General features: G+C 41.2%; 1 protein-coding gene across 1 annotated transcript; it reads right to left on the reverse strand.

Moving 5' to 3' along the window:
• Positions 1-185: 185 nt before the first annotated feature.
• On the reverse strand, positions 186-25,529 carry DLC1 (DLC1 Rho GTPase activating protein). Its single transcript, XM_009864380.1, has 13 exons — positions 25,463-25,529; positions 22,531-22,612; positions 15,221-15,284; positions 10,965-12,391; positions 9,649-9,825; positions 7,607-7,766; positions 7,160-7,358; positions 4,603-4,816; positions 3,829-3,943; positions 2,688-2,909; positions 1,436-1,653; positions 1,089-1,262; positions 186-558 (listed from the first exon to the last, which is right to left on the reverse strand). The coding sequence occupies exons 3-13, from the start codon at positions 15,251-15,253 to the stop codon at positions 438-440; spliced, it is 3,060 nt and encodes a 1,019-aa protein (XP_009862682.1). The 5' UTR covers positions 15,254-15,284; positions 22,531-22,612; positions 25,463-25,529; the 3' UTR covers positions 186-437.
• Between the last annotated feature and the right edge of the window lie 990 nt (positions 25,530-26,519).

The raw sequence follows: 26,519 nt of genomic DNA on the forward strand, positions 1-26,519 counted from the left end.
TGGATACACCAGTCCCTCAACGCACTACAAATAAAATGACATGGGTATGTACATAAAGCTTAGTATTTCACATGGGAATGATGAGCCTTCACCATATTTCATAGTATATTTTGCATTTAAAGAATTTTGCTTCTCAGAAGCAATTCAAACCATCTAATAGTACAATACTTTTTTTTTTTCTTCGTTTGGCACAGTCCTCCTATGTATTCCAGTCAAGGCCTACACTATAGACCTTAAACAGACAGGGAAGCAGCTTTAAAGTGTATGGTATGGCCACAGTCCTGTAGTAATGCTTACAGTCCAGCTCTCATGCTGTCATCCCTTCACAACATGACTCGGAGATGGTACGCTAGTCTGGTCTGCAGCGGACAAGCCTCAGTTTTTGGTAATGTCTATGTTGCTGAGGCGTGGAGCGCATAGCTGTTCCTCTTCAGTAGTCACCTGGATTTTACTTCCTTGTTCTCAAGGCTCTGATGACTGAAAGAATCTCGTATCTTAACGACTTCAGATGCACACAAATGTCCAAAAGACTTGGCGTACCAGTCTGGCATGTGGCCCCTGATGTGTGGAGAAAAAATAATGATGAAGTGGGTACCAGTAACTTTGCATGCATTTTCTTAGTCATAATTAAATACAAATCTAGCTCATTAAACATCTGACTAGAAATCTCCTTATTACTGCTTATTGGTCAGCTCGGCCTTACTAATATGAAGACTTGCTCAAAACCAAGTTTGCCACGATGAGAAATTACAATAAGTTTCGTGAAAGCTTGATCCCCTTTACTAATTTAATATTAACATGTCCTTGCAACCAAATGTCTCTTGGAGCAAGGGCTGGGGATTACATACCAATAGCTATGGTGGAGGACATTCTAGAAGCTTCTAATGCAACAAATTACACCTGCTGTTAGATGTGCACTGAAGCCAATTTTATGTGACGTCTCAGAGACCTGCGTGCACGCCTTTGAGAAGTACGTACTAGTGGCCAAGCTAAACCCTGTTGAACCGTCTGAATTTTGTGTTGACCACAAGGAAACTAGACAAGAAAACAAAGTTACCACCACAGAAGGACAAATTGGAAGTTCATACCTTAAATCAATTCTGCACATGTAGGTAAGTTTAGATTTTCCTGACCCGCAGGGCTCAATCAGATACCGAGACAGAAGCACATTAACTCTAACGCCTGCCACTGGAGCACGGTCATGGTCCACTGAGGTTGCTAGAAGCACACAAGCTCCTTTGGGGAAGTTTGTCCTCCATGTTCTAAGAAAAAAGAAGAAAAAGTCTTATCTTTGACAAACAGCAATTCAAACACCTAATATGACTTCACATTATGCACAAATAGATATTTACCTATACAGCTTACATTATAGAGAAATCATATGCAAGATTGCCATATGGTAGGATATAAACATCATCACATATAGAAGTCTTACCTTAAGACTACAAAGTCCCTGGCTGGGTGAGGTGCCATGCTGTTCTGGACATACTGGTATATATCTGTCTGGCTATCCAAAGGTTCGATTACTTTTGAATCTATAAGATCTTCATCCCAAAGGTGCTGCTCTTTAAGTAAACGATTTAAAACGTCCTCTGGTGTAGCTGGAATTTCAATGGTAGTTTTCCATAACCGGAGTGGGGGACCTTCGCATACCTGGAGAAAATCAGCAGAGTCCTCAGTTTTATTTTTCCTTATACTTTTTTTCGTTTCTCTTTTAGTGTTGTCTAATGGAGCAAATTAAATACACACACATATATCTATATATTTGAATTTAGCTTGTTGCAAACTCAGACTAACGTTGTCTACCTAACAGCCAAAGGCATCTGCATGCTGAGTTCCAAATTATTTTTAAATTACTGTTATCTTCTCCAGTATGAGCCACTATTAACTTATGACGCCATAAGAAAAAAAAAATCCTATTTTTTTCAAGGTTTTTTTGTTTCTTTTTTTAAAAAAATATATTAAATCTCATTGAAACACCTCTGAGCTGTGCAAGATTACAGCCAAGAAACTTCTTTCCTACTGCCTGCATATTAAGAGTGTCAAGGCTTTGTACATGTGAGTGAAGGCATGTAAATGCAACACAGTGAACATTCTTGGGCTGGATAAACAAAACAACATAGTGCACATGTTAGATGACTACTGCTGAAAGACGTTGTTTTTAGACGGTGTGCAACTATGTCAAAAGATTAAGGTTTTTTTTCTTAAATCTATCTGTAGAATAAATGTGTGCACTGAACCTTCTGTAATATCCCGTGTCAAACACCTGCTTATATTAGAAAATCACAGAATCACAGAACACCAGGTTGGAGGGGACCTCAAGGATCATCTGGTCGAACCTTTCTTGGCAAAAGCACGGTCTAGACAAGATGGCCCAGCACCTGCCCAGCTTAATCTTGAACGTGTCCAATGTTAAGGCCTCCACCACTTCCCTGGGGAGATTATTCCAATGGCTGATTGTTCTCATTGTGAAATTTTTTCCTCTTATGTCCAATCAGAATCTCTCCAGGTGCCACTTGTACCCATTACTCCTCGTCTCCTCCATGCGACTCTGTCTAAATGGGAGTCTCCATTTTCTTTGCAGCCACCCTTCAAATACTGGAACACGGTGACATCTGCCCCTAAGCCTCCTTCTAAGAAGACGAGCTAAAAAAACAGAGCTGTGGCCTGAATGACAGGGTGCATACCTTCTTGTAGGCCAGCTCCGCTTGCTCTGAGGTGGAGCAGCTGACCCAGCCTTTAAATTTCTCCTTCATCTCTTTGAGCAAGTCGTCCACGCAGTCCTGGAGGTAGCAGTGGTAGTCAGAGGGCTCGGTGGTGCTGCTGCCGCCCCGGAGCTCCTCCAGGCTGAGGGGACGCAGGTCCTGCTCTGTGTAAGAGTTCCGACCCCTGCTCATTTCTTCAGGTATCTGAGGGGCGATAAGGGTGAAATCATAGAACCACAGAAATCATCCTCTTGCAGCTTTCTCCCCAAACCACAGAATTAGTCTGGCAGCTTGACAGCCAAAGAAAGACACATATGCTAGTTTTGTAAGTGGTGGAATGTGTGTCTGTCAGGTCAAGCACTCAACGTGAAGAAATGTCAAAATTAAGTCTGTGACTTTGATTTAACTTAAGTTAGTCTCTTGTTTAAGTAGTGCCTTATTTTTTTTTTATCCCTCTTTGCTACACAACTCAGATCCATTCCCACAGCACAGTTTATCCTGCAGACTGATGGAGGGAGGGATCAGTTGTCAGCTGCAAGAAAAGAGACAGGCACGTCTTCAGTTGAGGGCTCTGAAAAGATTTGATGACAGTGAGGAAAACCGGGACTATAGACTTGTCTGGTTCTCCATCCTGGGCCCTAGGGGGAGCATGCTTTAGTTCCTACAGGCCCTTCAACCTATGGTTTGACAGTGTCATGTTCCAGGACACTTTCGTGGCCTAGTCTTGCTAGCTCTTGGAAATATAAGTATAAAACAAGCTCTGAAATTCCTGGAAACAGCTTCTTACTTTGTAATTAGAACTAAAGTTCACAGACCCTCATGGCTGCACAACAAAAGCTTGGAAATATATTTCAAATGCTGTCTGAATGTAAAAAAAGTCTCAAACCTCACAACTGCCTCATGACTTTTGAGCGCCAGTGCCCACAAAAAACCTCTTTCTTTTCTAGCACCACTTCCAATTGATGTATACACCCAGATCAAGATGTAAACTTTTAAAAAAAGCTATTTATCATATATTAAACTTTATTAAATTAATGAGACATTCCTAGCTATTCCTTATACAGCAGATCTAAGCCATGCTGGCCAATATTGCACCCATCAGTTCCGTAAATAGGTGTTTTACCTGAAAGAGCTTCTTGCATTCAGCAATCATATGAGCTAGCCCTTGGGTTGCAGCCAGATTTTCATTTAGGTCTTTCTGATCGGGTTTTCCCAGGCTTGGTTTTCTTTGCATCACCCTTCACAGGGGAGAAGAGCACACACACAAATCTATTTATTTAATGCAGAGCAAGAGAGACACTGAATAAGAAAACAGTAGCATTCCCAAATCTGCTGCTGACTTAGAGCACTGCTGCCTGGGACCAAATCTAGGCATGGTGTTACTGACTTCTCTTACTATTGTCTCTAAACTTTTTATTTGGAATCCCCCCATTGCTTCTTTCTTATTAACTCTCTCCTGTTTTAACAAACCATAGAATCTTAGAATACTTTGGGATGGAAGGGACCATCTAGTCCAATCCTCCTGCAGTGAGCAGGGACACCTTTAACTAGATCAGCTTGCTCAGAGCCCCATCAAGTCCAATCTTGAATGCCTCCAGGAATAGGGCACACCACCTCTGGGCAACCTGTTCTAGTGTCTCACAACCCTAACCGTAAAAAATTGGTTCCTTCTATCTAATCTAAAACAGATCTCTTTTAGTTTAAGATCATCATCCCTCATCCCATCACAGATCTCTCACAAAAGGTAGGATCCCATAACTGTTCTAGGCCTGGTGCCCTCTGGGGTGTCAGAGGTGATCACACTTGATAGGGTCAATACCAGACCATGCCTGTTGCACATCGCTGCTAGTTGTGCTACCAGACCAGCACCAATGAGCTCTGCTTTGCTGAGACGTACCTTGGGGAAGAATTCTCTCTTTTGAGAGTGTTCAAGTGGAAAAGGGAAGGTGCTAAACAGACAGCCAGGTTTGTTGGTGTCATCTGGTTTTCCTTCACTGCAGCTGTGACATCACTCAGGAAATAGAGAAGAATCTGGAGGACCTCCCTGTTCTCATCGGGTAAAAGCATAATGGCAGCCTTGATAGCCTGGAGACGCTGATCCTTTGGCACATCTGCATAATATTAGTAATTCTCTCATCAGACCATTGATTTTCCACACACACAGCATGAATACATCCCAAAGCAAACTCCAGCTTCAAATATTTGACTCGAGTTTGAAGTGATTTCCTTCAGGATGCATACCATTCGTAGGAAACATGAAGGAATTTATTTTAACCCACTAGTTTAACTACCCTCAGCTATTTCCTGCCTCACAAGAAATGCAAGCAAGAAGAAGTTGTGCCTAGGCCAAAGTTAATTTTAGATTTAATTTCAACAGCTACATGCTCCCGCAGATGCACTAAAATGACAGAAGCCTGGAGTCAGGCAGTGAACAAGCACACACAGTCTAGCCAATTTAGAAATTCTTTGGCTTTCAAAGAAATTCAAAACATGAACACATTTTAGAATAGGTGAATTAATTAAATAAATTGGCTAGCAAACGTTTTCAACAATGATGTCATGAAACAGCCAGCAAGTGCTTTACCAAACACAGAGGGTTGCTTTATTGAGCAGATCATTCAAAGTCATGCGGTGGAAAAAGAAAGTCAACGCTGCGAAGCCCCATACCATTAAACAACTCCTTGGTTACTAACAACAAACAGCCATTGGAAAAATCTGATGTGTGTCTTTATATAAGGCCCTCTCCTACAGACTTGAATAGAACAAAAATGAAATAACCCAGACCAGATCTGCTTCTTATAAAGGGATTTCCAATAAGCCATCTCTGAAGGCAACATCAGAATCTGAGTCCTGGGGCACTGATATTGTCATTAGCATCATACCTTACTGCATTTCTCATAATACACATGGTGCTAACCAGGTATTTAATTGGTATTTGCTTTGGGCTTCAACAACTTTGTAAGGCTAGCAGGTGAGTTTAGAAAGCAATTTTAAGCAAAAACCCCACTGTTTTCCAATCTATCCCCTCCATCAGCTCAAAGCACATCTAAGCCATGTGCAGACAATTCCAGTGCACAGCCTGGTGCATGACACCAAAGCAAAGGGAAATTTTGCATTCTGCAGGGAAGCAAGATTTAGAGCTGCTTTAAGGCTCTTTGCTTTACGCAGAGATAATACTTCCCGACCACATCTGGGGATTCCTCAGACCTACCGCCTGTGAAAGGAAAGGAACAAATACTTCTGCAATGCTCTGTCAGACTTTTTCTGGCACTAAACCCACAAAGAGTCGCTGTTTAACACATGCACAGAAGGGGGGAGTATGATTAATTTTCCGCATAAACCTTCTTGGAAATCCAAACATACATACCATTATTTTAGTGCATGCATTTTTTGTGTATGTTTTTATTTTAAACCATAACCTCCACCTACAGAGCTCTGAAGGAAGTTCCTGTAACCTTTTTGTAACCGTCATAATCACAAAATACAGCAAGGGCTCAAAGTAGGTGTTTTTGCAATAAGTTCTGTTGGGGAACAACACGTGGGGAGAGAGGTGGAGTGGTGTTAGAGAGAAAAGCCGCAGGATCAGCAAGGTGCCTGTACCGCACCAGTCAGTTTGGACCTTCACGAATATTTCAAAAACTTGGAGTTCTGGCTGTCAAACATTATAAAATGGCCAAAGGTGAATTAAAGTGAGGGTATTCCCAATGAAACAATGTTAAGGAAAACGTTTAAAAGACGTGTTGTTTGGAAAGATCCAGCAAATTACCATCTATACAAAACTCAATCTATATAGCTCACAAAAGAGAATGTCTCCCTTGCTGGAGTTGAATCTGCCATCTCAGAAATATTAATTATTTCTTTTCATGTGCATTGATAAACTTCATTTTTGATGTGACATTCTGAGCATTTTCTGTTTATGGTACTTGTCAGTAAAGTAGCTACAAGTCAGTAACAGAAAAGCCTTCAACTTAAAGTTTGTTTTCAAAAGTTGTGGTGAAGCATAGAAGAATATGAATTATAAGAACATAGATTTTTTTTTTTTACAGTCCTCCTCTTACAAAAAATAGCTCAGTATTTTAGTGGATTTCAAACATCCTAAAAGCCCTAAACTCTGTTCATGTAGTGTTTGTAGTGATCCTCTACCTAGCCACATCAGATGTAGCTTATTTTCAAATCATAATATCAGGTATGCTTAAAGTGGAGAGAAAAGTTTACATCAAGAGATGGAGGATTTATACTTGTTCCCAAACTAAACAGAAAGGTGAAATGAAAAGAACTTGTACTATAAATCATTATACAACTAGAATATCAAAAATTGATTCCTTATGAGGCAGCCTGAACTGCAACAGCGGCTGGAGAAAGGCAGAGATCAACATATGCAACGTATGTAGTGCCCAGAGGAGCATTATTACAATTTGCCATTTGTATTCCACTGCTGAAATCTCACTACTTACATTGGTATATCTGTAAGAAGGTCTCGGAGAGTTTGTTGGTCATGAGAGGCTCAGGGAGATCACGGAAGAATTGCTTTAACATGTCAGCTACATCGTAAGCAGACTGGCCATCGTAGTTGACACTGTCTGTTGAGTTCTCATTCATTTGACGCAAAGCCTGAATTCTTGATTTGACTCCGGATTTCCTAAACAGTCCAACCTAGATATATATAGAAAGGTAAATGTATTTACAATGGGTCTAGCAATTTTGAAATGTGAGTATGCTCTTTAGCTTCCCACGTACGGGTTCTAATTTCATCAAAAGCTTTCTTTGCATTAGTAATCTATTTTGTCCTGGTTTGAGCCTATATTCTTTTCCTTCAGCCTGACCCAGGAATAATAAATACTTATGGAAGACTCAGCTCTGAGTTCTGCATGCACATGGGATGAGAGTATGGCAAAACCCACCTGGTCCAGGCAGTGGTTGCGGAGGTACCGCATGGCTTGCTGAATGCTCTGTGGAAGTGGCTGCCCTGTACGCTGGACGTTGACTTGCAGTGGCACTCCAAACACGTTTCGGTCTTTATAATCAGGCACTTTTATCCTCTTCATAAATTTTGGTACTGCCCTGTTTAGGCAAAGGGAGTGACAAAATTACATTAGACGTCTGTCAAGCATTTGTCTTCCATATTTCCAATAATTCAGAAAGTCAGTGAAAATAAGAAACACTTTAGTGGTATGAAAAGTAGTGACAGTATAAATTAGCTAATCCACTCAGGGCTGGGGAGGGGGAGAGGACAGAAAACCAGAGTTTCTCTAAGAGAAAAGGCTTGACATTCAGAGCTGTATGCTGCCTGTAAGTATTAATGTGGTGCTACTCCATCAATATTAGTAGGACAAAAGCTACAGGGTAAAACTGCAGGGGCCAGATTGAATTGCAAAAAAGTCAAAATAAATCCTGCGGTCAGTGACCCCTTATAACACTGCTTCTTTAGGTTTCGGGAAAGATGGGCATTTGAACAATGAGCTTTTGTGTGTCAACTTCTTGTTCTGCAAAGTCCTCAAACTGGGCCCACCACCCACCAGTGTGCATAACAGCAGGAAACTGATGTAATAGATTTGAGTTTGTCAGCTAAAAACTTCAGCTCTATAAACAACCCCTTTGAGGGACCCCCCTCCTTGTCAGCCACCGACTGTTGTTACTCCCACCTCCCACTCCAGTTTCAATGAGAGGCCTTTCCATCCGCTTACGACTCCAAGGAAAAAATTACTAAATACAAAAGAATGATTTACTCCCAGGTCCCCAAGAGTATTGGTTTCATAAAGGGGGAAAAAAAAAAAAAAAGCCATCAAAATGTGAAAATATTGAGATCATTTTCCTAAACAGGGAGAAAAACTAATGTCCAGTGCAACAACTAATAGGTCACAGTAGCACTGGAAAACAGGGAAACCTATTTAACATTTCAGTATACAGTACAGCTATACAAACAGTGCATTAGATTTATAGCTGACTAATCTGTTTCATACTAAAACAGAACCAATTTGTATTGCAGTATAGTTAAGTTTAGGGCATTATTGATATGTGTATGAATAATACTTTCTTTGTCAAAAACATGCCAAAGGAATGTGAAAAAACACATTGCGATCTCTACCGAGAATCTGAAGCATGCAGGGATAACTGGTCAATACTTATTTCTGTCTTTCAGAACAAACAACTTCTGTATTTAGAAAGGCTGACATAATAACAGCCTTTGAACAGGAGGTACTTTGATGCTGAAGCTAAATACTCTCTATGACTCCTGGGGAAGGGAGGAGACTGGCCTGTGGTAGGGAGAAGAAAAATTTTATTGCGTCTTTTGCATCCTGAAGGTTGCACAGGCTGTACTGCAGATACAGCTTTCTATTTTGCTCTTCTGACAAAAACCATTCAACTGGGTTACAAAACACCTGGCCACAGAAGAAACTACTGCCTACAAAACTATCATTCTCCCAACATTTCTTCCCTGCCCCCTCCATCTTTTTTGGAAGCTAACTGGATTTATAGTGCTTTAAAGAGGGGAGAGAGATTTTGGCTAATGAGACACAAGAACTAAAGAAAATTTACATTATTTAATTGCATAATTATATAGAGAAATTAATGAAAATATTTAGGAATAACTGAAGAAAAGCAAGCCGACTAAGATCTACTGAGGTTTGTGCCTCAGTAAACAACTACTCCCTCTTTTGCCATCTATAAGTGGTCTCAGAATGCTGGCCTGTACTTCACTGGTTTTGTTCCCTCACATGCCCCCTGTAAACATACTTCTCAAGCCTAATAAGATTACACTTACGTAACGGGTTAGTGATTTTACCCCCGTCTTAGGAAACCACAAAGCACCATCAGCACAGGCTGGAGGAAGAAGTGCAAATATGGAAAAAGAGGGACGGACTGATTCATTGCGTCTTTCCAAAAGCTGCCTGGGATGAGTGCAACTGTCATTCTCGTACGGTTGACCTGCCGCGGCACTTACCAGCTGAAACCGTGCTTGTTGGAAGGCGTGTACTTCTCCAGGAGAGCAGTCAGCTTCAGGAGAGAGTACTTCTGCAGCAGGTTCATCTGCGCCACGGACTGGCAGTTGATCTGCAGTGACGCTGAGCTGAGGCTGGGGCGGTGGGAGCTCTGGAAGCTGTGCCACCTCAGTCTGTGTCTGCAGAGAAGATGGGGGATAGGGCAAGAACTCATCACCAGAATGTTTCTGCAAGATACGTGCAAGAACTACTGCAAATGTACCCCTGAGCTCCTCACCCTTGGCAGCCGCTGTCTTCTGAGACTTTGCAGGCATTGGCCGGCAGTGTCTCTGTCTCACCCGGTGCCACCCAGCACATGTAGGTGCTTCAGATGGGAAGCTGACCCACAGCTCAGTGTTAGCTACATGGTCTTGCCCTACTGGATATCCTTTGAGAGCTCCAATACTCTTTTTCGGAAACCCTTTCAAGATTAAGGCAGTGGGAATCAAAAATCTCCATTAAGAAAAAAGGGCCCAAATTTTTAAGACACATCAGATGGGAACTAAGTGCTTCTAAAAGTCTCATTAAGGTTATACAAGCAGCTGTAGGCAACTAAATGACAGCAGAGACCAGGCCCTAAATGATTTGCACCAGTTTTAAAGGAAAACTGGAAACAAAGCTAGAAAGAATTCAACCCCTTGCTCTATCCACAATGCAAAATACAGTCATCCATCCCATGGTAAAACTCCCAGCAGAAACTGGGAGGCCACTGGAACTCCCCCAGTTTCCCACTGTGCTACAGTGATCAAGAGAAAGTAAATAAACCTCATTTCCCCTGCAGATTTAATGCCCTATCACGCTATTGGGAAACAGCCTGCTACTGAAAAGTGCAATTTTTTGAAACAGCCAAAAAGCCAAGACTTTTACCACACACTGACACAAACCAGACTGCACTTATACTGGTTCTCCTAGCCAATTTAAAAAAGCGAACAATCCTAATTGAGGTCCCTCTCCCTCCCACACACCATTTCAGTTGAAAAATTATCATCCCCCAAAACTGTCTTAACATTGCTCTTAATGCTGACTTGCTGACCGAGCTGGTTTTCAACGATGTCTCAGGCTGAACATACAGCTATGAAGCACTGGAATCACATTTTCTAAGATCCTTTCATAAACACTTCCCTTGTCCATAATTTGTTTTGGGATGCAATGGGAACAGCATGTATGTGCCAAAACTCCTCTTGCACCTTAACTGAGTGTGATGCAGCTATTATAGAGCCACTCAGGCTGGAGAGGACATCACCAGGGCCATACCAAGTCCTAGTGCTCACAATCTTACCTGTTGGACCGTGTCAGTGATGCGCCCACCCCGGAGTCCCTTCTGTCCTGCATCCCTGCAGGCTCTTCTGTTTCATTCAGCGAATTCCCTGTACTGTCAAGGTCACTTGGTGTTGTTCGATCGTTATCTACATCAAGGTGGATCTGCTTTGGGGAGGAAGGACATGGGGAGATGGAGTCAAGTGCTGAGTCAGAGTCCCCTTCATCTGAGAACTTCTCCGACCACTGGTTTACTATTCTCTGCATCCCTTTAACATGGTACAGGATGTCGTCTAGTTCTGGGAATATGTCTTCGTTTTCGAGGTCGGCCAGGTCGCTCGTACTGGAATACAGGATTGAGCCTGGCACGTTGTCATAAATACTCAGGCGGCTGCTCACTGAGCTGGAGGAGTTGCGCCTTTTCCCCATACCCAGCTCTTTGGAGCTGTCACCACTGTTTTCCCTCCGGAGGGTGAGATGGCCATGTCCATGGAAACTCCCTGTCCTCCAGTTCACAGAAGCATTGCTTTCTGTTGGGGAGAAGTTGCCGTTAGAGAGCGCTTTGGGAAAAGTGCCAGGCTTATGATCTTCGGGGATAAAAAACACGGTGTCTTCTGCAAAGCTTCCCCGGTTCTTGAAGTTCTGCTCCATCACGTCGCTGAATGTTGACTGATTGAAGGGGTCGAAGCCCTCCAGATACATGCCCACCCTTTTATTGTATGCGCTCAGGCTGCGTGTCCGTGTGACGGGACTGGGTGTGCTGACGGCACTGCTCGTCTCAGACTGGCTACTGCTGCTGCTGGTCTGGGTGGAATTGGAGACACTCCTCTTCCGTACCATAGGGAGGCTGATGTGATTGCCATTGAGGGCAGAAATTTCCACACAGTTAAGTTGTTTCAGTTTATCCTCATCCATGCCCTCCTGCAGGATGGGCCCACTAATAATAAGGCCAAGCTTTGAAGGAGCTTTGCTCTTGCCATGGTGAGAGCTCTTGATTTTCAGGCTCTCCATTCTCTTGAGCAGGCTCTTTGTTTTGGACTTGGTGTTCTTCTCATTGGCTTTCGTGCTGAAGCTGAAGCTATTCAGCTCCCTGGGCGAGGGCAGGCTGCTGAAGGAGTCATCATTTGCTACGAAATTGCTCGATGAACAAACGCTCACCACCGAGTTTGTCCTGGTGGTAGACGCCTCGCTCTGCAGGGTTGGTTGGTGGCTGCTGGTGCTGCTGGTGCTCAGAATAGAAGCCACCTCCTGGCGTTCACTGAGGTCTGTTAGCACGCTCTCACTGCTTGCGGCATTAGTAAGGTGAGGAGCTTCTGGGGAGGTGTTATTCAAGTCCGGTTTTGGGGGGAACACATCAAACTCTTCAAGCCTCGACCACCTCTTGCTGTCCCTCTGAAAAGTCCATTTGCCACTTATTGCACAAGGTTCATCTTCATCAGAATCTTCACTCTGCAGAGAAGAAGAACCCTGAAAGTACTGCTCGCAAACCGCCCAAAGAACAAAGGCTCCTGCATTTAAATACAATGCCCACTAAACTGCTTTAAGCATGACCTTGTTCTCACTGAATTTAAAATGAAAACAGTCTTTTACTTCAGGGAGGGGAAGAGAGGCTATAAAGCCCGTCACATGAAAAGATAACATGGGACAGGCAATATATTTTAACAGTTTTTAAATACAAAAGATATACGCTTTGTAAAAAGAAACAAACAATACAATCTGCTTTAGATTGCTCTTTTCTAAAAACCCTAGTATCCATAGACTTTTAATTAATTGGTCACAGTGGATAGCCCTCAGATCAATGGAAATTCCTGGCATGCACAAAATTTTAAACTGGAGTCAGTCAGAGGTTGGGGTCCCTCTGGACTCTCTCCAAAGTTACACTCTGTTGATAGCGGCTGCTTGTTTATACTCCTCTTTGCAATTACGAGATGTTTCTCATACATTCTGAACTGTAGCGGCTTAATTCCTTGCCCATTCGGGAAGTCTGAACGGTCTCCTCACTGTGACTAATGAGACAGTAAAAGAAGCTCTTGCACTCCAAGAGTGTGATGCCTCCAGGGCTCTTACCTGGCCCACTCTTCCTCCCACAGCCTAGCAGCTAACATTTTAAGAATGTCCTGTGAAGTTTCTACTTCAGTCTCGCTTCAGGCAAACTAACACTCAACAGATAGAGAGAAGCAAGAGCTCACTGACAGCGTAGCACGTAAGTAAATTGTAAATAACATCTCCACTGATGATGTTTGACGTATGAGTAATGCCTGAGGGCACAATTACACGTACATCACTCAGGCCTACAATCTTTTCATCTAAATAGTGAAAGGGAATGATCCTGGGACTGACATAATTGGTCTTCCAAATAGCTGGAAAATTTCATGCTGGAAGAATAAAACCAATGAAGATATTTTAATATGACACCATGAGACCACAAAATAACCTTTGGTGTTCAGAGTAGAAAACACTAATCGCCACCCAGCTCCCTGATTTTCACTTCATTTGTTTAGACTGCTTTAATTTAAAAACAAACACACAAGCATGTCCCATACTGTAACTATTTGTGTGCCAGGAACACAAACATTTATTCTCTGGAAAATGCGTAAATTATGAATATTTTACATATTTTATTTATGCATACTTTAGTTCCCAATCGTCTCCTAGGTTTTTGGGTTGTTTTTTTTATAGCACATTTCATCAGCTCAGGAAAATAAGTTTAGTTTTTATAACCAAATGCACATGAGACACAGAGGAAGTTTCTTTGTTTCCCAACTACTACAAACTATTGTGGTCCAGACGAAAACCTAAGAGGCCTGCTTATTTAAAGTTTACAGGAGGAAAAAAAGTCACGTGGAACTGCTAATAGATAAAAAGGATGGTTCAGTGGCAAATGTGGTTTGACTGGAAAAAAAGGAGCTGTAAAGTAATCTTAATTTGCAAAGAGGTCAATGCAAACATAAGGAAACATATGTTTCTGTCAGCACAATTCTTCCCTAGTGTTAAACAGCTTTAAAGGCTAAGTATTGATTCCAATGAAGTGAAACAACAAAAGGGAATAGGATCCAAGTCCATCTGCCAGAACACGGGTAGTGAATGAAAATCAGGAAGGACTGAAACAAAAGGTAACGTCCAGACTCCGGAAGATCTCGGGTTTAGACCTGAAGTCGGGTCTGGTTTGACCTCTAACAGCAATGCTGATCATTCCAGTTGTTAACAAGGTTCAGGAACAAGGAGGAGAAATCTTCTGGTGGTCATAAATGGCAATCCAGCTGTCTACCCCTACCTTTAAAGAGTTCCTACATATGCTGCCTCAGAGTGTTATCTTCTGGAGCTTGGATGCTGTTTCCAACATACCACAAACAGATACGGAAAGAGGGGATTAATTCCTGGTAAACAACTTCAGAGCATTTGTATGCATTCTTGTTAAGGGTAGGGCAGCATTGTATTGCCTTAGTTCAGTCATCTTTATCTGCAGTTGTCATATCCCAGGGGACGGTATCAACTGCTGATCCCTCCTAGGACACACACATAGTTTTAAGACCGCTATTGCTTGGTACTTTACTAGCAAAGCCCAGCAACTCAGCTTTCTGTTGCTACTACCTTACTGAAATTATAGTAGGTGCTCTCTTATTTCTCACCATGCTCCAGAGGGATCGTGCAGATTCAGGAAATGCTTTTAAAAAAAAAGTTCCCTGGAAACACGCGAACTTTCTGAAGATGTAGCTGATGCATTCTGTAAATATCTTGCTTTAATTTTGAGCTATATCACTAAAAAACAAGGAAACAACATGCCCAATCCTACAAAGGACTGTGCTGGCCAGGCACAATCTAACTGGTCCTCTCTATATCCTAATAAAATAATATAATTCTAACGCAATGGCAAACAACCAAAACTGCAAAGGTGGTGCTGAAGACAACGTTCTAACATTCAGGTCAGCTCATCAGGGTTCATGAGGAACTCCTCCATCAAGTCTACTCCTCAGGATCCTGCCTGAGTGCAGGTGATATGCTGCAGCACAGACAACCTCGCTGGCAGGCAGAGAAGCCCAGCGCCTTTCAGACTGGGAGCGGCACCCCGGGGAAGAGTTTGCTAGACGAATAACCTTTACCCACGGCCAAGCCCTGCAGTTTTCACTCGGTGAGAACACAAAATGAAATGTAAGCAGAGTTTTGACTGCGTGTCCTCGCCAAGTCCTACTCAGGTGTTATCCTAGATGGAGCTAAGCAATCCGCTAGATGATTTTATTAATGTACAATGCTGTAACAGAAGATGTTAAAGGAACTTACCCTTTTCCTGTGGGGACTAATTTCTAGCTTCATCACTGCACATTTGTTTAAAGTATTCAAGCGCCTGCAAAGCAAAGGAAACCACATTAAAAGAACACTGCAGTGTTTTAACACAGGCTATTCCAGTTCACAAGCTTTTGTGAAGGCTGTCCCCAAGCTGCTTTGCATACAAATAGCCACAAGCAGAGTTTCAATTAGAGCCCTAATTATACTTAACCATTAACCCATTACATTTGGCTGTATTCTAACTTCAGAGGGAGGGAGGGATGACTATTTGTCACAATTACCTGAATCAAATTAGAGAGAAGCGAATGGAAACTTAACACTAAGTTGAAAAGTGCGTTATATCCCATGAATTGTACATTCGTTTAAACAGCAGACACCCAAACCCTGAAACAATCAATCTCAACAGACTGAAAATAACGGACGAAGCTTCTCATTTGACATGGCGTACTTTGTGAAAAAAAGAAGTATGTTACTTTAAAATTGCACTTCACAATCTAAAGATAAAATTTATTTTCTACTTATTAGGTGTCTATTTAGTTTGTGAACAATGATTATTTTCAATACAGTCCTGGGACAAGGCAAATCACCAGTATAAAAAACCCACAATGAAACACAGACATGATTTTTCCTTCCCAGACTGAAAGTTTCTTTTACACATAAAATGTTCGGAAGGACTAAAATTTAAACAAAAATAAATTGCTGCAGCAACAATAGTTAATCAGCCTCCTTGTGAAATGTGACAGCAGTGTGGATGGGTATCTCAAAGTACTGTATTAATGTATATAAGCATCTATTCCTTGGTGAGCTGATGATCTGGTAGGTATCTCTAAAAGAAAAAAAAAATAAATTATCTTTCTTCTACCCTCCCCTAGAAGCTCAGTGCGCGGAGCTGAGCACAAACAGCTCAAACCAGAGCAAAACTTGGCACTGTTAAGCACACAGCTCCGTGGCACAGCTAAATGCAGGCTGCTGCGGTATTCTGCCCTTCTTCCTCCCAGCCCTCGCCTGCCCAGAAACTGCTCCAGGGACATGGTCCAGCTAAAATCTGTATGAGTAAAAAGGTCAGTTAGAGAAATGCCGGTACTACGGCAAGGCAAAAGGCAGGAACAGAAGCAATAGCTTCATGGAAGCGATGTGTCCCTTGTGTTAATACTTCTACTCATGAGGCCATACTGTGGGTTGGATGAGGAGAAAACACCATGCTAAGAAATAATCTTTCAATATTTTGTTGGGTTGAATTTCTCTCAGGTCAGTTTCCCAAGCTGTGGGAAGGGTAGTGTGTGCAAGGGGGAGGCAGAGGAGCAGGGACGCCTCTTTCCTTTAGCCAGATTGCAGCCCAAGTTCAACAGGAGCAAAACTGAGCTTTTAAAAGCCTAATTCATTCTGAAGGAAGTTGTATAATTTTCACATAATTCGTCTGAGCAAAGTGTAAAGAGCAGCCTGTATCGGCAGCTTTGAAAAACTAACAAAAAAAAGTAAAAATGCTGACTTGCCCTGCTGCTTCAGATGAGTTTTTTTAGATTCATGAAACTTGTAACTTGAATCTAGAAAATGAGTGCACAGGAAGAATTACAAGTTTCCTCTCTTTCTCCTCGCCTTTTATGCACAGGATTGGTTGCAGATGGTATTTACACAGGGCATGATCCTGAGGCCATCAAAGAAAATGGAAAAGCTCCTACTGGCTCTTTTGCTGCAGTCATGAAGTAAAAAAAAAAAAAAGAAGAAGAAAAAGGCAGTTTGATCTATAATTAGACCCAGCCACAACACAGTAGAAAAGAAGAGAAACAGGAAGAATTGCCATGGGTCAAATATTAGGGCAGTGGCAGGTTAGGAGAGTTATCCAGATCTCTCTGTTTTCATCTTTGCTCTGACTTTAAAAGACAGAAAACTCAGTCCTGCCAGCTGCAGCTAGTGGTTACATGCACAAGTCCAGTGAATTTCAGACGAATTGTATTTACAGCGTGGGTGAAAGGTGAAAGTCCCATCTATGCGCTACAAGAAAACTGGCATTTTGGTTTGTAAGAGGCCGCACAGCAGGAGAAAGCTGCCTTCCTCTCTCTGCTATACAAACATTCTCCTCTCAAACTCCCGGGCCTAAAGACCATGGAATATTAAGCTGGTATTTCAGTTCTGTGTTGTGTAATAATTTACAAATTTCACAGTGTTGCAACCTTTGACTTATGCAGAGAAAAGTTATCACCAAACCCTGGTATCGGGCTTTATCTAGCTCCAGCCTGTCTGACCGCTAATAAAGACGATCTCTGATTTCACAAAGATTACACCTCCAGACTTTTCTCCTACTCAGTTTAAAACCCTGATATAGGTTGAAAAGGGTAGAGCAAAAACCTCTGTTTCAACAGAGGGTGTCTGGGAGAAAAAAAAGAATTTCTGGCACACACCTCACAAAAAAGAGCACGAAGCAAGAAAAGGTAGCCCCCAATGAGCAAGGCTAAACACAATAGCAGTGAGGCAAATAAAGGTTCTGTTACACATTTTACATGATTTCATCACAAAACCAGTTTGCCTTTTAAAACCTAAATGCTCTGCAGCAATTGCCTGAAGTCTGCAACTTCCATTATATTCATCGTACATCCTGCATTAACTTCTGCTCAGGTTCAGAAGTGCCCAGTTCCTTGAGCTATAGGACACTGAAAACCCTACAACATGTATAACTGTCTTCCAAAACACATTATTGAGCCTGCAAAGCTAAGCTTGCAAAGTTTAGTCTTTGCCAGGATGAGAGTTACCTATACGACTGTCATTAACCCTCGCATATGCTTTGCAATACTTTTTAAGCACATAGGCACACATTTCATTTTCTACAGATCTTCTCATCAAATGAATGCTTGTTAATGAACTGCAATTTTCTCTTCTGGCTCTGGGCCTTCTCCTTCAGTAATTCCATTCCCAGGTATAAATTCAAATTATCATTTCCCTACGGACAATCAGCAGGTCTTCAGCTCCATCTTATTCTGCCCAAACCTGTCTCAGCGACACGTTGGTGAGGACAACATGAGAGATTGAGGGATGGGGCAGGATTGCTGCAGACAGTGCTTACAGCCACTTTCACCATCTGGCTATCTCAGTCTCAATTTCTACAATGACTCCTACCCCATTCATGTTCCAGATGACAATATTCTGCCTCATCGTTTAAGGAAATGCCTTTGAGTGAGCCCTCTCTCTATAATATCTTCACATCCAGATGGTATCTTGCCCCTGCTGGATGTTTTATTTCCAAGATGTCACTTTTCTTTGTCCTGCACGTACTCCTCCTCAGGCTTTCACCCACCTTCACCCTAGATGTGCAAACCCATTCTTCCTGAGGCTGACCAGTGCAACAGGACCTGCCCCTCAGCCCCATCCCCTTAGTTGAGACTGGCTTGTATTAGCCCTGAGCAGCAATTACACAATTACATTGTGCCTGAACCTGCCGCACCCGGAACGAGGCACTGGAGCTTCTCTTGGAAAAAGCAAACTGCATTTTTCCTAGTCTTCTCCTCAGAAATGGCCAAACTAGTTCAGCCTGAATTTCTTTTAAGAAAGGCAGCCTGCATAAGGCATTTGCTGTCAAAAATGGCAGTGTAAACAGCTTCAGATAATTCATAAATTAAAATACAGGCATAGAATGTGAAGCGTTGGTTAATCTAGATACCAGTCAGTTCTGTGTTGGGAATAACCCCAGGTAGTTCACTCTGCTCTCATTAATAGGAGAAAATTCTCCCCCCATGCACCCAAGAAAAGTGGTAGCAATGCCATACAGCATTGCTGTGATAGCAATTGTGGTAGCAATCCCACAGAACACTAATTGTCATTTTAAATGACAATTTTCAACCTGAGTTGAAAACTTAAAAATAAAGTTGAAAACTTTAAAATATTTTCTTGATGGACTTAAATTCTTAACTCCTTCTTACAGGACAAATTCCAGCTCCATTATACTTGTACCTAATCGATAATACAAGGGCTTTCTTGTCTCACTGCAGTGGACAGCCTCTCTGGTGGCTTCTGGGGTTCATCTGCACGTTCTAGCCTGCACTCTACAAACAAAATGGTACGAGCAGTGAATGCTGCTCATGCAAATCCATTACCACAAATTTCTTGGATGAGAAGTCCTGATGGTAAAAGACTTAAGAAACCTCTTGTGTATATAGCGTGGCAGTTTTCTAGCTCTGCGTAAGGAAATTAAATAGGATTTCCATCATGGCTTGCTATGTATTTTGTACTTAGCAACGACCTTTAGGATAAGCATGTTTCAGTACTTAGTTTCATCAGTGCCTGATGCAGCCAGCTATCCTCTCAAGATAAATTCCCAGTCCTTAATCTACATAAAGTCTTATGAAACTAAGGCCAGCAGTGCTTTGCACAGTCACTACATGAAGCATCCTAGCAAATTAGAGTAATTGCTGTTACACTTTTAACCCTACATTTCACAATTAAGATCATTAAATGACATTTCTTAACCATCTGTCTTCTACTGTTACCAAGTGCAATATGTTATCTCTGTAATTCAAGTCTCGAACCATTTTTCACTCAAATTTTTTTCCAGAAAAATCTTAATGGTGTGGCTATTGATACCTTTTCTATTTAGAAAGAAATTTGGTAAAACATTTACTAATAAGCCCTTTTTAATGTTACATTTTTCTTCCTGCTTACATTAATAAAATTATTAAATGATAATTTATAATACCATTCAGATATAAATTATTATTTAAAATGCTTTAAACATAATAAAATCCCTGTTACTGCGATTTCTACAGTCTTTTAAAAAACCAATTTCTTCACATGCAGTAATTAGAACTGCTGGCAGAACACTGGTTGTTATACCGAAAAAGCACATTCTCAGCACCGATGACTTACTATTTTGTTACCATTCCCTGCATACAGTGTACACTTTGCTCTGTGCTGAAAATGCAAATAACTCCAAAACTATTCTGATTTCCAGTCAAGAAACAGTGATAGACTTACAGTTGTGAAGCAGCTCTAAGTCTTTTACTGAGTAAACCCCTTTACTGTTTACACACTGACCATGGCATGAATCAAAATAAACCCAGGCTTCAGGCAGAAATGCAGCATTCCAAAGGATGTGCCTTCTCTGTGTTTTTTAATGACCTTTACAACATTAAACAAGGAGATGTGGGGAAAGAAAAATCTCAAGGTGGAAATGTTGTGCTAATGCACTGCTTTTATCTAAAACAATTGGTAAAGGGCCAAATTCATACATCTGAGACAATTAACTAAATTAGATTAACTGAATTAATTCAGTTTTATTCTGAGGTGGGATCTGAAATCTGGAGAAACTTTAGCTACATTTTTAAAGTTATCTTGTAGAAGATAATTCTGATATATAAGCCACAACCTTCAGAACGATATAGTTCAGGCTTTAAAATCTTTGTCTAGAGCTACAGTAAGACCAGTGGATTCTCACTCATACTTCACAGAAAACAATTTAGAGATGAAAGCCAAAAGGTTATTTTACAATTAGAAGGCTTATTAACAAGTTCATAGTTTCACAAAATATCTGTATACCCATATCATTTTGGTTTGCTCACCTTTATGAGAAGGCTTACAATATAAGCTTCCATTCTTGGGATATAGATCTTTTTACTGTCATCTATGTTCAGAAAAAGTGCTAAGTGTTTTTATATTGATCACACTAGCAGAAAATCTCAGAGAGATATGGAGGGCATATTCTTGCTTCCACTGGTGAAGAACAATCTGCTGCCTCTTTTATCCCATATAAATAAATAAACCTAGGTTAAAAAGTATTCTCGCAGGCAAGTACTAGGTCCAAAATACGCTGGCTTGACTGTATATTGTTTTCCTGGCAAGGGATGGCCATGCTTCTGGGAACCAGCATTTATTCACGTTGCTGTACTTTCTGTTCAATGACTTCACAAGTTCCAGAGCACACAAATAAGCAGATCAATGCAGCCCATTTCAATATTGATGGAATAGGCACCCTACACTTGAGTAGGGCACATCTTCAATATGAATTTAACACTAACGAGAATTTTCCCCTCCTAATGACTGGACAACAAATCCATTTTCTCAGTTTGAAAATCCCATAAATATTTCTGAAGAACTTTAAATTCCAGTCCCTCTCTTTCACTTCCAACTATGGCACTGATGGCATGAGAACACTATAAACTTAAAGCCTTTCTTAAATGGGTTTTGTAATTCATTAGAATTACTGACATTTAGAGCTGCAGACATTGTGCATACAGTATCCAAAAGCATTCATTTTGCAGACAATTTGGAAAGCTGCCATACTGAAGGACAGAGGCAGAAAATAGCACTCATTTCTAGGTAATGGGAGATAAGATTGTGGACTCACACTAGAGGAGGTAACTGATGGATGGCTAAGTGTCACATGGGGCCACTGAAATGTCTTATATGATAAAATCAGTAATTCTGAGGCTGTAGTTCTGTAAAAACATGCTGGCACACACCAGCAAGTCTTGCTCCCCCTTTTTCTCTACCCATTCCTTCTTCTGCTCCTGAGCTGGCTGCAGGGTCCTGCCCCATCCTTCGCACCTACTCTGAACTTCATTATGTCTTTCCAGGGGCTGATTTAATTTACTAACCCAGCAAAGGACTACCCAGATTCTTTCTGCAGGATGAGTTCAACTAGTTTGTGGAACAACAAAGAGAAGTAATGGGAACACGTGGCTGAGGGTGGGCCAGTTTTTGCAGTGGTGATAAAACTCTTTAAGATGCGCTCACATCATCCCTTTCGGCCATACCCACATTCACTTTGGTGATCACAGTGCACACACGGTGATGCACTGAGGTCAGCTTCAGAGTTTGTTCATGCAGCTTTTTGGTCAGTTGGTATACAGAGCAGCTCACCAAGCTAAGAACGGACAGTAACAGTGCAGCAGCATTGCTTTGATAATAAAGCTCCCAAAAAACAACTCTTGAGTGGGAACTGATGTCACAGCTGTACGTGCAGATGTGTGCAGCCAACACAGTTTTGCTTTCACATGCTTAGCTAATTTGGGAATTAGTAATGAAAGCAGATCAAGAATAATAATCAAAAATATTCCTATGAAATACCTGCCACAGAGACTCTTGCACTCTCCTCCCCACTTTGTTTTAAACAAGATCCCCAAACATTACTTAGCCCAATACATTATTCTTTAAATGTATTATTTATTATGTATACTGATAGTTGAAATTAAAAAAATCTCACGGAGATGGTTATTCAATGGTACATAATTCAGTTGAGGATATGTTTTTCCCAAATTATATTTACTATTACACAAGACAGTCTTGTTTCAAAATGCAGTGTAATTTTTTTCACCTACCTGCATAAGGCTTCAATAGCATCTCTGTCCAGAAAGTCATGCTCTCGCTTGACTAGAGCGATGTCAATTGGGAAAAGGAGATCTGCAGGAACAGAGACAGATGGAAAAAAAATGACTCTTATTCCCAGTGGTGAGTTATTTCAGAACAACCAGCTGCGCCAGTTGAGCTCATCAAGATGCCAGTGATTGGCACTTCTCAGGCAAAACCACACCATCACTTCAAATGACAGAGAAGCTTCCTTTTCAGGTACAAGTTTTGGACATGCAGCTATGATAACTGGAAGTTCATATGCAAAATGGAGGAAAAATGAGCAAATCAGAGATTAAGCAATAGGAAAAAGCCAAATACAGGCTCCCTATCTGGCATGAGAAGCGTAAACTGACTCAGGCTAGCTTTATTTAAAATAAATATACAATCTCCATCAAAGTACTAATATCTCACATTAAAGGAGAAAAGGTCAGTAAACCCCAAATCTCTGGAAAAGAATGAAAAACTGAATCTCCTTGGCTGTTAATCAAGCTGTTTAAACGTTTGACACTGTTAAAACATTAATGAGATATGGACTGAAATGAGAGCGAGCCAAGCTGCGTGGAGCCCATACTGCCTCCTTTCCTTAGGAGATTATTTAGGTAAACAACTGAGAGAGTGAGGGGGAGGAAACGATGTTGGCAGAGAGCTAAAAATTTACAACGGCTCTGAAGCAGCCACCACATATATATTATTTACTGTCCTCCACAGATTCCTGACTGTCACACAGGTCCTGATCTGGCATTCCTTGCACTGCCAAAACTCCCACCAAAGCCACTGGCTGTTCAGGGCACACAGCAATACAAGGACAAACTACAGATACTGCATAGCACTTTCCTGGTCCAAGTGATTATCTATAAAATATTTTAATTTCTAGAGACCGGGAAAGAGAGAGCTGCAATGGCGAAGGGAAAGAACGAGATGAAATGCTGAAAAGAATAGGACTCATGTTAATTTGTGGAACGGTAGTTAAGATTCCAGGTTTTCTACACCAATATATAATCTCTGAAATGAACTATTTTCCTGATTTTGCTTTATGAATAAATGAAGCATGACATATTCTGCAAAACACAAGAAATTTTGTCTTTTCTACAGAAAACTGCAGTTTTAGCAAAGCAACTGACAAAGGTTCACTGAATAATCTCCATTTTAAATGCATCCTGCGCGGCACCACTCCATATGGGTGACTTCTCAACTCTCATACTATACCCAACTGATCGACAGATCTCCTCTTCACTATTTTAAGTCCAAGGTGCAAGTAAAGAGCACATTCAACTGTTTTTCCATGAGTTTTTCCGCCAAGAAAGTATCTTTGAATGCCCACAAGAAAATATATGTGAGAATGTGAGAAAGGTGACTTGGAAGAAGCTGATAGTCTGCATGAGCCCATTTTTTTTTTTCTAATGCTTAACTTCTGCTGCTGATGGTTTTGTTCTTGCTGCTGCTACCAGAGGGGCTTGCAAAGGACAATACTATATTTTCATATAAGGACAGCTGTCTTTTCAGTGGGTATGGCTGGCCTTGCTCTCACCTCTGCAGTTCTTCTGATGTTAGGCAGGACATGGTCCTATGTTAGAAACTTTACACAAGCTTGGAGTTGCTAGGCAGGGCAATGGAAACTGCAGGTAGGACATGTTTTCTGAATGTATGTAATTTCTTACAGGATTTACAGCTCAGCATAACATGAAACCCACAAGCCCACATACTCAGCTGAGCATCTTGTCCCCAGTTCTAACAAAGACTGGAAGCACAGTACCGGCCCTGCATCCTAAGAAAATTCTTGGCATCTCCATTAGCACAAAAAAACAAAAAGGAAAAAAAAAAAAAGAGAAATAATAAAAGGAAATCTAATTTCTGAACAGGCGAAGAAAAATTTTGCCAAGTGCTGCTTTGGAAAGTGCTATTATCATCTCATATTGCCAATGCAGCTGCAAATCAAAGCTCAACGAGATCATTTTTCAAGAAGGTCAGCTCAGCATTTGCTGTAATTTCCAACAGTTATTCACTGTAAATAATAGACTTTCTATGCTCACTCTTACAAGCAGCAGCTGGAGTTTGTTTTATAAAAATGAAGAGGCAGATAAGAGTGCATAATAATTTCACTACAAAGCAAGTAATTTTAAGTGATGGTGGGGGAAATTTTGAACAATACTATACATATACAAAAAAGGCGCCACACTTTAAAACAGTCTTCTGTATGTTACTCTGCATTGGAGTGTAAGAACTATATGGCAATAGGTTAAAGAGGCAATGAAGACAACAGTTTTAATTGAGCAAAACTTTTGCAGAAGCGGACATGCAAAGTGAATCCACCCCGCAGAAGGACAAGTGAGTTTAGGAGCCAGCAATAACGGCTTGTATGTTACTTTTTCTCCCTTCATAGCAAGCCTGTGTCTAACAAAACCCCAAATTTTTCTGAAAAAAACAAACAGGACGTGGGAATCACAAGATGTACAGATGCATCCACTGCATCCACGTATACACAGAATTCTGACCTCTGGTCCATTGGGAGAGCTGGCCAGTGGAGATGGACACAGCTTCTGTGTTTCTCTAACACAGGGCTTATAGCGGTGTATGACTGCATTAATGAAAATATAGTTCATTTGTGTTTTAACTACAGCGAATGCACCACGGTGATAACATTTCTGCTATGAGGACATGTGGAAGATTCAGATTAAAGCGGAAAACTGGAGCAAATTTAAAACTCCAAGAGTGCATCAAGAGTCTCACCGGGTTTGGTACATCTGTGCTTGTAGTGGGTAGCAGAGAACAGCTCAGTCCCTAGAAGTCATCTTAAGTACTAACACTTCAGTTGTGCCCCCAAACTTCATTTACTGCTGAATGTTACATCTTACTGTCCAAAAGTTGCCAGGGGATGATCAACCTACAAGCTCAGGTGCCTACCTTCATAAAGCTGTGCGTACTGCGGGAACCCGGCAGCTCGCAGCCAGTCACAAGCTTCCTTGGCCTCGATTTCTGGAAGAGAATAGAAACAAGACACCCGCTGATTAGTGATCTGCATAGCCAGAACTTCCTCCCCATCACTTCTAGTATTCCTGTTACAAAATAAGCACAAAGGTGTTCAGCAGTTTTGAACTGAGACACGGGTTTGCTTATCCCAGTTTGCTTTTCAGTCATGATCAACCATATCTTAGGTTCTGGAAAGTCGCTACTGTTGACCTGTGGCTTATCAACAGCTCATCTTTTTAATAGTTAGGGAAACAGGCACAAATGAAAACTGCAGGACTTATGTATTATTCCCTACAGGTTTTGTTAACACTAAAGAAAACTGCTCCACGACCAACATGAGCAGCATTTGTTCAACAAATCTTGTGATCATCTTGGCACAACTATTTTGTCTTGACAGAAATTCCTAGCAGGGCTCGTAACACTGTGCACTTTAACATCTTGTAGATAGAACTGAGAGATCCAGGCTTAAGAACAACTGACACACTGTACTGCAGCTCACTCAAGCACATATTTACTACCCAACAAGAACCTAGTTTCACTGGAGGTCTTTGAGGCATTTATGAGTTACTCGGTATATTACAGGAAATTCAGCTAGCTTTCCCTCACACTGACCAAAACAGTATTCCGCTAGATGAAATTATTCCCATACATATACATGACACTGAAAGAAAGGAAACATTCTGAACATGGGTTATATTAGTTTGTGAGTAAATTATACATAAATTCATTTGTTACTTGATACAAGCAGAAATGAAGAATATGTTATCTTATTAGCTCAAACTTGTAAAATGTAAAAGGTATTTAGGGTATTCTCCAAGTGCTGAAGAAGCAGACTGGGTTAATTTTGTTCTTCTAAAAATTCAAGAGAGTACTACTGGGAATTTAGCTCTCAGCTTAGAACTGATCAAAAAGACAGTGAGCAATCAGAAACTCTTAAAGTTCATCTGACTATGATTATATTCACTATTCTTGATGGACCAGGAGAGAAAAG

Source organism: Apaloderma vittatum, unplaced genomic scaffold (assembly GCF_000703405.1).
Source record: "Apaloderma vittatum isolate BGI_N311 unplaced genomic scaffold, ASM70340v1 scaffold2742, whole genome shotgun sequence".
In the NCBI taxonomy this organism is placed as follows: domain Eukaryota; kingdom Metazoa; phylum Chordata; class Aves; order Trogoniformes; family Trogonidae; genus Apaloderma; species Apaloderma vittatum.